This window comes from Phoxinus phoxinus, assembly GCF_949152265.1.
Source record: "Phoxinus phoxinus genome assembly, chromosome: 12".
In the NCBI taxonomy this organism is placed as follows: domain Eukaryota; kingdom Metazoa; phylum Chordata; class Actinopteri; order Cypriniformes; family Leuciscidae; genus Phoxinus; species Phoxinus phoxinus.
Window position 1 is genome coordinate 12739434 of NC_136887.1, and position 12713 is coordinate 12752146.

General features: G+C 38.2%; 1 protein-coding gene across 12 annotated transcripts in view; it reads left to right on the forward strand.

The window, feature by feature from the left end:
• The window catches only part of ctbp1 (C-terminal binding protein 1), a 43598-nt gene extending 32821 nt beyond the window's left edge, over positions 1-10777 (forward strand). For 6 of the 12 annotated variants that reach the window (XM_079631403.1, XM_079631394.1, XM_079631402.1 and 3 more), the window contains 7 exons: positions 2052-2196; positions 2290-2496; positions 4817-5031; positions 5113-5243; positions 6425-6552; positions 6736-6850; positions 9487-10777. In XM_079631403.1, coding sequence (XP_079487529.1) covers positions 2052-2196; positions 2290-2496; positions 4817-5031; positions 5113-5243; positions 6425-6552; positions 6736-6850; positions 9487-9673 — 1128 coding nt within the window. In that variant the 3' untranslated portion in view covers positions 9674-10777. Of the gene's footprint in view, positions 1-2051; positions 2197-2289; positions 2497-4816; positions 5032-5112; positions 5244-6424; positions 6553-6735; positions 6851-7789; positions 7841-9486 lie in introns of all 12 variants that reach the window. The other 6 variants (XM_079631397.1, XM_079631396.1, XM_079631400.1 and 3 more) reach the window with 2 other exon arrangements.
• The last annotated feature ends 1936 nt before the right edge of the window (positions 10778-12713 follow it).

The following is a 12713-nucleotide window of genomic DNA, read 5'->3' on the forward strand; positions in this document are numbered from 1 at the left end:
GGAGTATAACAGACCGTTGCCATGAAAAACAGAGCGTTGTAACCGTAACGTTAGACGGAGCGCACTATTTTCTTTGGCGGAAGCTTAGCGGAAGCAATACAATCGTAAACTATCAATAAACTCCTTTTAAAATCAATATTTTGTTTCAAAGTAGTGATTTATTTGATAGGTAGCCATGTAATAAGCGGGATCATGTATAGCGAGTCGGTAGTTATTATTACACAAAACTTTTTCTGACCTTTTTGAATCTTGCCCCTGACAAATAGCCCATATTACAAAAAAAGACTAAAACTAATACTAAAACTAATTAAAACTAAACTAAAACTAAGCATTTTCCAAAAATAAAAACTAAACTAAACTAGCAAACCCATGTTAGAAACTAATTAAAACTAAACTCAATTTGAAAACACAAAGTTAAAACGAAATAAAAATAAAAACTAATGAATAATGCAAAACTATAATAACCCTGGCGTACACACACACGTTTCACTATCACATCTGACGTTTACGAAGTATTTGTGAATCAGGAGAAGAGTTTTCGGGAAGGTCTCTTTACGCGCAAATCACTCACATATTTACTCGTATATTTACGAATGTTTCATGAATGAGGCCCATTGTGCGCATAAAAAAAAAAATAAAAATAAAAAAATATTTATATATATATATATATATATATATATATATATATATATATATATATATAAAAATTGTTCTTGAGAAACACAAAATTAGTGGAGGGGTTGGCAATCTAGTCTCAATTTATGTTATAAAAGCTACTTAAAGGTTGTGTAGGTAAGAATTGTCTAAAGAACTTTTTTTCAAATTGGCTTAAACTGTCTTTATATACCAATACATAATTAAAATGTAAGTACTTTGAAAAAGAGAGTATAAAAATTGAGTGACTATAGTGTATTTAATCTTCAAAAAACACAGCTCATTAATTCCATTCGGGACGAAACAAGCGACTACTCTCCGTCGCCATGACTACCGCCGCTATTATTGGCTCTGCCCACGTGCGCGCAGTCGCGCACCCGTTTTTAGGCGGGAGTGATTGGAATTAATGAGCTGTGTTTATTGAAGATTAAATTCACTAGAGTCACTCATTTTTTTAATACTCTCTATTTCAGAGTACTTGCATTTTAATTATGTATTGGTATATAAAGACAGTTTAAACAAATTTGAATAAAAGTTTTTTTAGACAATTCTGACCTACCCTACCTTTAACTCTTTCCCCGCCTGCATTTTTGCTAATTTTCGCAAAAGTTTCATGGGAATACTTTGTTGTATGAATATGTGAACATGTATCAAAAGAAAGAACAGACAATTTTCTTTTAAACAAAACAAGTTTTATTTTTGCTTAACACATTCTTTTTGATCAACAATTGAATATGGGTATGTTATATAAAAAAAAGCAAAGTTTTGAGCAAAAAGCTGAGAAAATCCAATTTTTGTCAACGACTACGTCTGAATCAGATTCAGAATGATGATCAAAACACAGATGAGTAGATCGAGTCCATCAAGCTTCACAGTCCTATAGCTTGTCCTGGGTCGGCATTTCACTCAATAACATTAGGCAGTTTTGATTTATTCTGTTTAATGTTGGTGATCACGTTATTTGACATATTAATCTGCTTACATAAGCTATCGCTTGTTTCTGCTTGTTCTTCATCTGTGTTTTGATCAGGAGATTCATTGCTCTTTCAGAAGATGTGTAATAGCGCCCCCTACTGTATAAAAGTGAAAACACAGAAAGCCGGAAATTTCCGGAAAGAGTTATATGTCCTAATTGAACTAAGGCCTAATCCTGGCTTAATCTAAGCCTCGTCTGTGAAACCAGGCCTTAAGGTTCTGCGCTAATTCTATGTTACTAATCAAATAAGTACGTTTGGGATTGATCAAGCAATGTTTGTCTCTTTAAATCGTCAACTGTAAAATGTGTCAATCAATCACTGCACTTTCTCTTAGTTAGGAAAAATCTCCGTTTTGGAGCTGTTGTACTTGTGTGTATCTTCTTTGCACAGCCTGACTGTAGTTTCTGTATATTGTCTCAGGTGTTAAATGAAGCAGTGGGTGCCCTCATGTACCACACAATCACTCTGATGAGGGAGGACCTGGAAAAGTTCAAAGCACTTCGTATAATTGTCCGCATCGGGAGCGGCTTTGATAATATCGACATAAAGTCTGCTGGAGACTTAGGTAATGGTTAAGAAGGTTTCCCATTAAACAACTATGTGTGTGTGTGTGTTTGCTGCACGAAGAGCCTGACCGTTAACCCTTCCACATCTGCAGGTATAGCAGTCTGCAACATGCCAGCAGCTTCAGTAGAGGAGACGTCCGACTCCACCATGTGTCACATCCTGAACCTGTACCGACGCACCACCTGGCTGCACCAGGCTCTCCGGGAGGGCACGCGGGTCCAGAGCGTGGAACAGATCCGAGAGGTCGCGTCTGGGGCGGCCCGGATCAGAGGAGAGACGCTGGGGATCATTGGTCTAGGTGTGTTGTCTCACATAGCCAGACTCTTGACTCACGACATGATGAAGTCTGATCCACTTTGCTATGTATTCTGGCCAGGAAAAGCCCACTGAGACCGAAAGAGATCTTCTGAAGGAGATATAAAGTAACAGCAGAGGTTTGTTTTGGTTTTATGTGCAGTGTAGGGCTGGGTACATATGAATAGACTGGTGCAGGCTAAGTAAACATACACAATTCTGATGAAGGCGCCACCAGAGGCTATTAAGATAACAGGAAACGAACGGTGATGTGTGGAGACTATGCGATCTGCATTTCTCTCCATCCTGAAGTAATAAGCATTGATTACTTCACAGACCAAAAAGAAAGTTAAAGATACAGTTGTGCTCATTTCAGGGCTCAACAATAAGGATTTTTTTAAAGAAGTTTTATTTTTAGCAATGTATAATGTTTCATACATTTTTATTTTAGAAAATTGCACACACACACACACACACACACACACACACTATACATATATACTGTACACTGTGTTCAAAATGATTATGCAAGTGACATTTCAGTCATTTTAGCACAACACACATTCAGATTTTAGTTTTTCAAAGAGTGTTTGTTTGTTTTATTTCTTCATATCTTTTTTAGATAACTGAAATCAATCCCAGACAGTGTTGTTAAGAAACGTTTACAATGGGTGTAGAAATCGATTTTAACAATGTTTTATTGCTGTGGTGGGTTTTTTTTGCAGCACGGGAAAGTGCGTTTCCCTGCATGAAAATCCTTTTATTTCAGAAGGCACTATTTATACCATAGCAGAAAATGGTTAGTTATGAACTCCACATATCTTGCAGAAGTCATTTTGACACCCTCAGGGACCCTAAAGGGACCTTCCATCTCACTTCCCAATATCCCAGCACAAATCATCACCCGCCAGCTCCTTGCTGACGTCAAGCCTAAGCAACCATTCACCAACCATCCAGACATCCATCCATCTAGACCAGAGGTGGAGACCGTCGGTCCTGCAGAGTTCAGCTCACCTGTCTGTAACCCTTTACACCTTGATGAGCTTGTTCAGGTGTGTTTGATCAGGGCTGGAGCTGAACTCTGCAGGACCGAGGCCTTGTCCACACTAACACGTTTTCATTTGAAACACACGCATTTTTATTAATGAAAAGGAAGCTTTTTGAAAACGCTCTCTAAAGTGGATAAATTTGAAAACGCCGTTTTCACGTTGTAGTGTGGACTGTCAAAACTGAGGAATTTAAAAACAATGACGTAAGTTTAGTCATGTGACGCATATTGTACCAATAGATATTCATGTTTATACGTGTATTGTGCCTGTTATGTGCTATTCGCTTTCACACTGTTGCTAAAATGTTACTTTGCACACTCTTAATATCGCAGTCCGGCAAAGATGACAGAAAATGTACTCACAATTTCTATCCCGCGGCAAACCATGAGAGCAGGTGCGTTTTAGACCAAACATATAATGGTGAGTGAGTGTGACCTGGACGCATCAGTGAATGCTGACATATTGTACTAAATAAAATGATCCTGCCAGAAGAATGGCGCAATAACTTTATTATTTATTTTTCCATCTGTATCATCTCAGTGAGCTTTTTTGAGACTCCAGAGACACCGGCGGCTTCAAATACCTGCTTGCTGCTCAACAGTGGCTTTTTTATATCCGTTTCACGAGTTCACCTGCCCATTCAGTCTGAACATTTGGCTTGCTGTCCTTAAAGGAGGAGGGATGCCGGAAGAATGGTCGCTGGGATGGTGCAGTGACTGATGCACTCGTAATGATGATTGACAGGAGTCACAGGACTGAATGTTCAGGCTCCTCCCGAACCTATGTTTGGAACTTAATTTAATACAAATAATTTGTTTGACAGAAACTTCCCTTAATAAGCCTTTATCTGACCGGGTTCTTCTGTGCCCTAAATCACTCACAAATCTTCGAAAATCTCAGTTTTTGCTAAATATGAGTTTTTATGCCTTTTGCAAGACATTGCACAATTTCATGCTTTTCATCTCCAGGAAGATCTTTCTCCTCATATTGCATGAGAAATGTGACTTGCTTAATAATGTGGAACAACCTCTTTTTAGTAGGTTTTCCATTTACCTGAAGACCTGGCAAATTTAAGAGTGCATTCAAAACATTACTTTACTTTTGCTCATAATAGCCTGGTACCTTTTATACACTTTCTTAAACACTTTCTTTTGCCATACTGTGGCCTGTGGGAAGCAAACACACCATTTTAATAGAGCCTGTTTTTTCAGGTATAATAAAAATAATTATTACATGGCTCTTCGTTCACGGCTGAAGTGATATGTTTGCTCTCAGGTCGTGTTGGACAGGCGGTGGCGCTGAGAGCCAAAGCATTCGGTTTCAACGTGATGTTCTACGACCCGTACCTGTCTGACGGGATGGAGCGAGCCCTGGGGCTGCAGAGAGTCAACACCCTACAGGACCTGCTCTTCCACAGCGACTGCGTCACCTTACACTGCAGTCTCAATGAGCACAACCACCATCTCATCAACGACTTCACCATCAAACAGGTGCTGCTCACACACACCCGAGCACACATGCACTGTAGTCGCGTTTGTGTGCGATCTATCACTGTTTTGTGTTGACTGTAGATGCGTCAAGGCGCCTTCCTAGTGAACTCTGCGCGTGGTGGTCTGGTGGATGAGAAAGCGTTGGCCCAGGCGCTGAAAGAGGGCAGAATACGGGGAGCAGCGCTGGACGTCCATGAGACGGAGCCCTTCAGGTGAACAACAACATTTGATGTTGAAGGATTGTGTTGTTTTGACATTCGGTTCGATTGCTTGCTCCAAACCCCATTCCTATTCCACCCCCGGACTCTGCAGGGCTTTTTTTGTTGTTGTTCTTTTTGCATTGTATTATTTGGCTACAAAGCGCACTTATAAAACATGCGTCTGTTTGCTACAAAGGCATTCGAGGGATGTAAAGAATGCGAGCTGCTTCCTGAAGGCAGTTTCTAAAGGACACCAGTAGCAATGAGAAATGCTGGAATTTATACTTCATCAATAGTGATTGACTTTTAAATGTACACTTTCTTTTATATTTAACATTTAGGAAACACCTTTATCCAAAGTCACTTACTAAAGAGGAGCGAAAACAATTCGTCAAAGAGACAACAATAATATTCATTGTATACAATGCCGTGAATACACTTTTGTAAATGAGGTAAAATTGCTTTCATGTTGTGAAGTCTAGTGTTATTTTAGTATTATATAGTATATATATATATATATATATATATATATATATATATATATATATATATATATATATACTATTATAGTTATTATTAAAAAAAAATTATTAGCTTTTATTTTCAGGTTTCATTGTAATTTCGGTTGAATTTTTAGTCGTTTTGCTTTTTTTAATTTTTTTTATTACTATTTAGGTTTATTTCAGTTATAGTTATAGTATTTAGTTATAGCACTTCCAGTTAGTAATGTTGGTGCTTATATATATATATATAAGCACCAAAATTACTAACTGGAAGTGCTAAAACTATATATATATATATATATATATATATATACATATATACATGTTTTTATATATACTATTTAAACACAAACACACACACACAAACACACACACACACATGTGTAATGGTTTCAGGGAATGATAATAACCCTCCATCAGGATTTCCAGCTCTAGAAAAGTCATTGTAATTTAAAATCTAAAAAGGCAAGAACATTTTAGTTTAGTTTGGTTTAGTTTTCAGCCCTGAAATATTTAATTGGCTAAATTTGTCTCTTTGTGAGTGCAACCTATATAAAATGATTTTTTTCCTTATTTAGTAATCACAAAGAGCTGGAAAATTCCTTGGTCTCATTGTGAAAAGTCCTTATTATACTGAAGTCATTTTCACTCAGACTCTTATACAGCTGCATGTGTGTGTGTGTGTGACAGTTTCAGCCAAGGTCCTCTTAAAGACGCCCCCAACCTGATCTGCACCCCTCACGCGGCCTGGTACAGCGAGCAGGCCTCCATTGAGATGCGGGAGGAGGCGGCGCGGGAGATCCGGCGAGCTATTACCGGTACGCTACCAATACCACTTTTTAATACCTCAGACATCTGTCAAATGATACGAGAGCCCTGGGTGTCTGATCTCTTTCATCAGTTCATCAGTCCAGTGCTCTTTAATGGCAGCTCTGCAGGCTTGCTGTACTGTGATCTATGTCTCGAGGTTTCCCTGTAATGAAGCTGTTTTCCTCCTCCAGGTCGCATTCCTGACAGCCTGAAGAACTGCGTGAACAAAGAGTTCCTCACACAGACCACGCACTGGGCCGGCATGGACCCGGCTGTTGTTCATCCAGAACTCAATGGCACCTATAGGTACAACAAACCATTGAGAAACGCATTCCTCTTAACTGAATGTAGCATATAGATGGTGCTGTATAACAATAATCCCACAACTGGCATTGCAAGATTGCTTTTACTGTGGTTAAAAGCAACATGATGTCAAAATAGACCATTTTGGACTTATTAAAACATGTTCCTGGTCTAAGTGCACATGTTATTAAAAAAAGTCTTCACAATCTTTCATCAAGATGTCATAACTTGTAACTGTCTCTGAAACGCCTAAGCCAAGTGTGTGGGGGAAAATAATTAGTGGTTGACTGAAGTTTGTTCGTTTTCCATTATCATCTAGAGAGAGCCAGTATTAATTATGATATATACATAAAGCTATTTAATGGCAGCAAATGAGATAAGACACAGAATTGCTTATATAAAATGCACATATTTTACAGGGGGGAAAAAACGTAAGAAATTAAAAAACAGGAATTGTTTAATATCTACGGGCAAAGTTATTACATTTTGAAACTGACGGACAGGGTACGTAAAGGGTTCCCACAGTTTTTTAGCGATGAATTTCTGTGACTTGTGAGCACTTGATAAGGATTGTTGAAATCATTTTGATTAAGACTGATTTGCCAATGAATCATTCAGACCAATATGTGAATCTGTATGACTTATTCATTGAAAATAACTAATTCAAACGAATGAATCAAACATTACTAGCAGGGCTTGACATTAACACCCGCCAACCCGCCAAATGTGGTTGGATTTCAGCGGTGGCGTGTAACGCAGTCACTCCTACTAGTCACTTTGACAGGTTGAATTGTATATATAATATGTAAAAAATGTTTACTTGTAGCCTTTCAAAAGGGCATCTGAAATAATAAAATAAGTGCAATGTAGTATCTATTTTTCGATACATATCGATGCTGAAATATGAATATGAATAACACTTCCAATACTCATTTTCCGCAGAATAGATACACCCTATCAGCTGAGCTTTCTCTCTCTCTCATCTCTCCAACAGTGAGTTACACACAAACCCGCCTCCCATCATTCACTCATTTAATTTGCTCCGGATCAATATTGTTGGTGCCTTGTACTCATTCCCGCATATTGTGTCACCCAAAATGCGCACATAAAGCCTAAATTGAGTTCTTTTCCGCTGCTTATTGCGCTTAAACAGTCAAGTACACACAAAATAATGTCAAAACGCCGGTCTTGGGAAGTATTCAAGTAAACACAGTCAATATGTTTTAAGTAAACGCAAACAGTTGAGAAAGAAAACGCATGTGTAACTGTATAATGGATCAGGTCTTAAAGTGACAGCACCCTAATAAACCTGCTGCCAAGTTATGAGATAATACTAAAAATATGTATATGGCAGTTTTTCCCCATGGTATTGATGTATGTCAAAAATGCTGAATAGATAGTAACTTTGTAAAACCACTAGCCACAGTGACTGGTGAGCAAAAAAGTTAATGTCAAGCCCTGATTACTAAAGTATAACTAGAATATATATTCACTAGTGAAATTTTCATTACTTTTACATGGCTTTTAAGAAATCAATCCTTGAAAAACGCAGTTTTATTTTCTCTGTGCCATTATAAAATCACTATAACACACGGCCTCGAGCTGTTTAAAGCTTTTATAGAACAGCAAGATTGTATGACAAATTTCCAATAAAAAAATACATTATTCAAAATCATAATCCAATCTTATTGTAATATAGCAATGTACAGAGCCCCTAAAGGGACCTTTGCAACAAAAAAATATATATATACAGATTTTCGCATGTGCATGAGAAACTATTGCTCAATCATTTTTTAATTGAAGTTTTTATGGGACAATATAAATATATTGCCCTAATAAAATAATCAAAATTTTTAGCCATTTTTTTACTGTACCAATCTTTTTTAAACTTTAAACTTAGCATGTAGGAAGACGATGCACACTGATATTGTGCCCAGTTTCTCGGCCGCCAAAGCAGACACCAGACATAAGGCCTTGATATTATAGATACTGCCCTAACGAAAGCCACATATTGAGCAAACCGATCTCTATTAGTTCATGCACATCCATGCTCTGGTTTACTTCAGAGTAAGATGGCAGTGACCCACAAAGGAAATAGGTTATAGTATACATAAACCGGAAATTATGACCATGCTCATGTGAAAAGTTTCTCGTGTGCATGCAAAAGTCTGTATATTTTTGTAAACTCAGGAAAAACATTAACATTGTGAAATATTATTACAATTTAAAATAACAGTTTTCTATATTTTCAAATGTCATTTATTACTGTGACGGTAAAGCTGAATATTTCCACGATTCTTTGATGAATTCCATTTTTTTTAACAGAAATCTTTTGTAACATTATTACTGTCTTTTACTGTGACTTTTGATCAGGTTAATGCATCCCTGCTAACTATTAATTTATTTTTCTTTTTTTTTAAGAGATCTCACTGACTAAACATTTTAATGGGAGTGTGGCATCTGATGTATGTATTTTTAAACTCGGCCCATTCGATCAGATTGTAGAGCTGGAAGAATATTTTTTTAATCAACCATTATGCACACATAGTAGTTTCATAGAGACATGGAGGGCTTCCCTGCAGGGACAGTTGCTCTATTGCAGGAGTTTAATAGGTTTTAACATTATTCCCCTTCCGCAGGTACCCCCCGGGCATAGTGAGCCTCGCTTCAGGGGGTCTACCACCGCCAGTGGAGGGCATCATGCCAAGTGCCGTGCCCATAACCCACAGCCTGCCCAACATAGCCCACCCTCCACACGCCCCCTCACCCGGCCAAACCGGCAAACCCGAACCCGATAGAGAGCAGCACCCCAACGAACAGTTGTAGCCCCCCCTCTTCAAAGGCTCTCGTACCACTATAGAACTGTCCTGGTCCTTCTTTACCCCAAAGAAGAGCAGCGGAAACAGGCTCCCGGGCTCAGAACCAGCCACTAAAAACAACCACGACTCCGAAGTAGCCAACTCTTTGACTGAAGCTGGTGGACTGCGCTCTTTGAAGTACTAGTGGGGGGAAAAAAACAACAACAAAAAAAGAGAAAACCGTGTGGATTTCAAACAAAGTTAACTTCTCCCTGATGCAAAATCCTGCTGTTTTAGATTGTAGTCTGTCCAAGTGCAGTGGGCGATCTTTTATCTGTTCTTTTTTGTTGTTGTTGTCTGTCTAATGGGTTTCATTGTTAAAACAACAGTAGCTATTACATGAATGTAACCTGTTTGTGTACAGTTTTTAGGACATGATTAATGGTTTGTAGACGAAAAAAAACAAAAAAAAACTGAAACCGCTTTACGGGAGGCATCTCACCACCTGATAATAGATGCGATAAAAAGCATATTAGTTTCACTCGTTTGATTTTTAAAGCCCCGAAAGAGGCGGGATTTGCACACCCTCTCAGGAAAATTTATTTCCCCCCCTTCCTTCCTTCCTCCCTTCCTTCCTTCCTTTTAAATTAAACCACATAGTGCATTGTTTTTGTACCCATTTGTCCTTTTGTAGTCAAAATTAAGTACAGTACATTAAAGAACTACACTCAGTATGTTTTTATTTTTGGAGCATGTATTACCTTATGTGTTAAAAGGTTAAAAAAAGAAAACAGAAAAATGTTCAGATTTTGAACAGAAAGTAAAAAAACAAAACAAAACAAAAACAAATTTGTCTTGTGCAAAGCTGGCGTAATGCTTGCCTGTTTGTGTGTGACTTGATTGTACCGTGTGTGTTTTTTTTGTTTGTTTTTTGAGGATGCCGGGATAGTTGCAGCTCTCCATCGCCTACATAGTTTCCTTCCTGGTAAAGTGGTAGGCTAGCAATATACATACTATATATACTATGAGATATTAATATTTTTTGTTAAACAGAGTCCAAAAAGAAATGTTTGTGACTGTATGCATTTGTATGAATTATTTTAAATGAAATAAAAGTCAGAGTTAAGCGACACGACAACATTTCCGTCAGTTTATCGCACTTCCGTGAATAAAGATGTGCCAGGACAACAGAAAGAGTGGAGGTTCAGTTCAGGTTTCCTTTGTATTTGAACCCATTTCCGAATATAAACAACACAAGCAGTGTGAACGCCCTCTTGTGGACATTGGTCATCACATTAAAAATAATAATGCAGATCAAAAGGTACCAACCAGGCATCATGCTGCAAATAGTTTGTATACAGGGGAATTGGGCTCTTACCTCAAAGCTGTGAATTAGCTCGCTCTGAAGAATTGGTATTAAAGGACTCCTTCACCCATATTTTCTGTTATTCTTTACTCACTCGTGTCTTTCTAAACCAGTTTTGAAGAATGTTCACCTGCGGATACCAAGCTCCAGAAAGGCTTCTTTGAACAATAATAATAATAAAAAAAACATTTTATGTTACCTTTTGTTTTAGTGTAGTGCAAGGAACAGACCAAAATTTAAAGGGATCATCTCATGACATGAGAAATTAAATTAGCCTTGATCTTTTGACACATAAGAGGTCAGTGTACCATTAAAACATCTGGCAAGTTTCAGAGCTTAAAACGTCCTCATTATAAACAAAGCATTTATTTAGTCAAGCTCCAAAACCGGTGCCTTTTGATATTAGGAAGACTAGTGACGTCACATGGGCAAATGTATTTATGACTGTCTATGAGTGCAAGACATCAACGAATAGTTATACATCATTGCCCCATAGGCCCCGCCCACTGGCTTCCCCCGACCGAATGCTAGCATTGTGTCAAAAAGCAAATAAAATCCATTACAATCACTGACGCTGTCTGCAGTACATGCTCGCTGACTCCACTCCACACTCTTTAATCTGCTGACAAGAGGACAGAGAAATTCACGTTTATTTGTCAGCAAAAGTCTGACTGACAGCTTCAGGGCTTTCGTGAAAACTACAGATTGTACTTCTGCATTTTTGTATCCCAACCCAAAGACAAGTCAAATCGACTACAACGCTTTGGATCCTTCATTGGAAACAGAAAATATCACTCCCGATAAAAGTTTACTCTTTGAATTCTTGCACTTGGGAACAATACAAGTTGCCAAATTTGCTAAGAAGTATTTCTTCCTCAAGCAAAGCAGTATTTGACTCAGGTCAAGCCTATTCAATAAGAACAGACTTTTTGTCAGTGGTTATTTACCCCTTTAAGTTGTTTATAGCCCTATTCGGACGGGATTATGGTTTTACAAGGGTAGATGGAGTAATATGATTTGACCACATGACGTCTGTTATATTAATGGCCAATTCACACAGGATAAGATATAGCAGAAGTGGGAGGGGTAACTCGATTTACACACCGCCGTCACCTTCCTGTCATCATGTGTGTATTACGTTGCTTCCTGATATCATATGTTATGTTTCGTGGTCCAGGCTGGGCCAGTTTGTTTATGTTGCCGTTTGTGGAGCCTGGGGTGTCTACAGAGACCGTGTTTTTTTACAGTGTGTTCAGGAGACAGGCAACTAGCGGATAGTGAGGAGAGGTTTGCTGTATGTGACAAAAAATGTTTTGGCCTAAAAAACACGTGACATCGCTTAGAGCACCTTTAAATACAGATTGGATTATAATGGTAATAGGCACTTACCTAACACTAAAAGAAGGTGCCTCTAACAAGTGCTTTAAACCTTCGTTTTATCTGAATAGTGTGTGGAAAACCCTTGAGTTTTGCCACAGACTTGTCCCAGCGCCTAGATCGCAACTGAATGGATTTTCAAGCGTCTCCATACTTGGAAAAAACGCGGAAAACTACTTTAAAACAGGAAATGACGGAATATTTACGTACATATTTATAGCGGGTCTATTCTCACGGGATTAGTATTACCTGAGGTCATTTTTCCAGCCCTTTTTCCAGAAGGTAAAAGTCGGCCTAATCTTTTCCTGACATTATCCGTAATGAT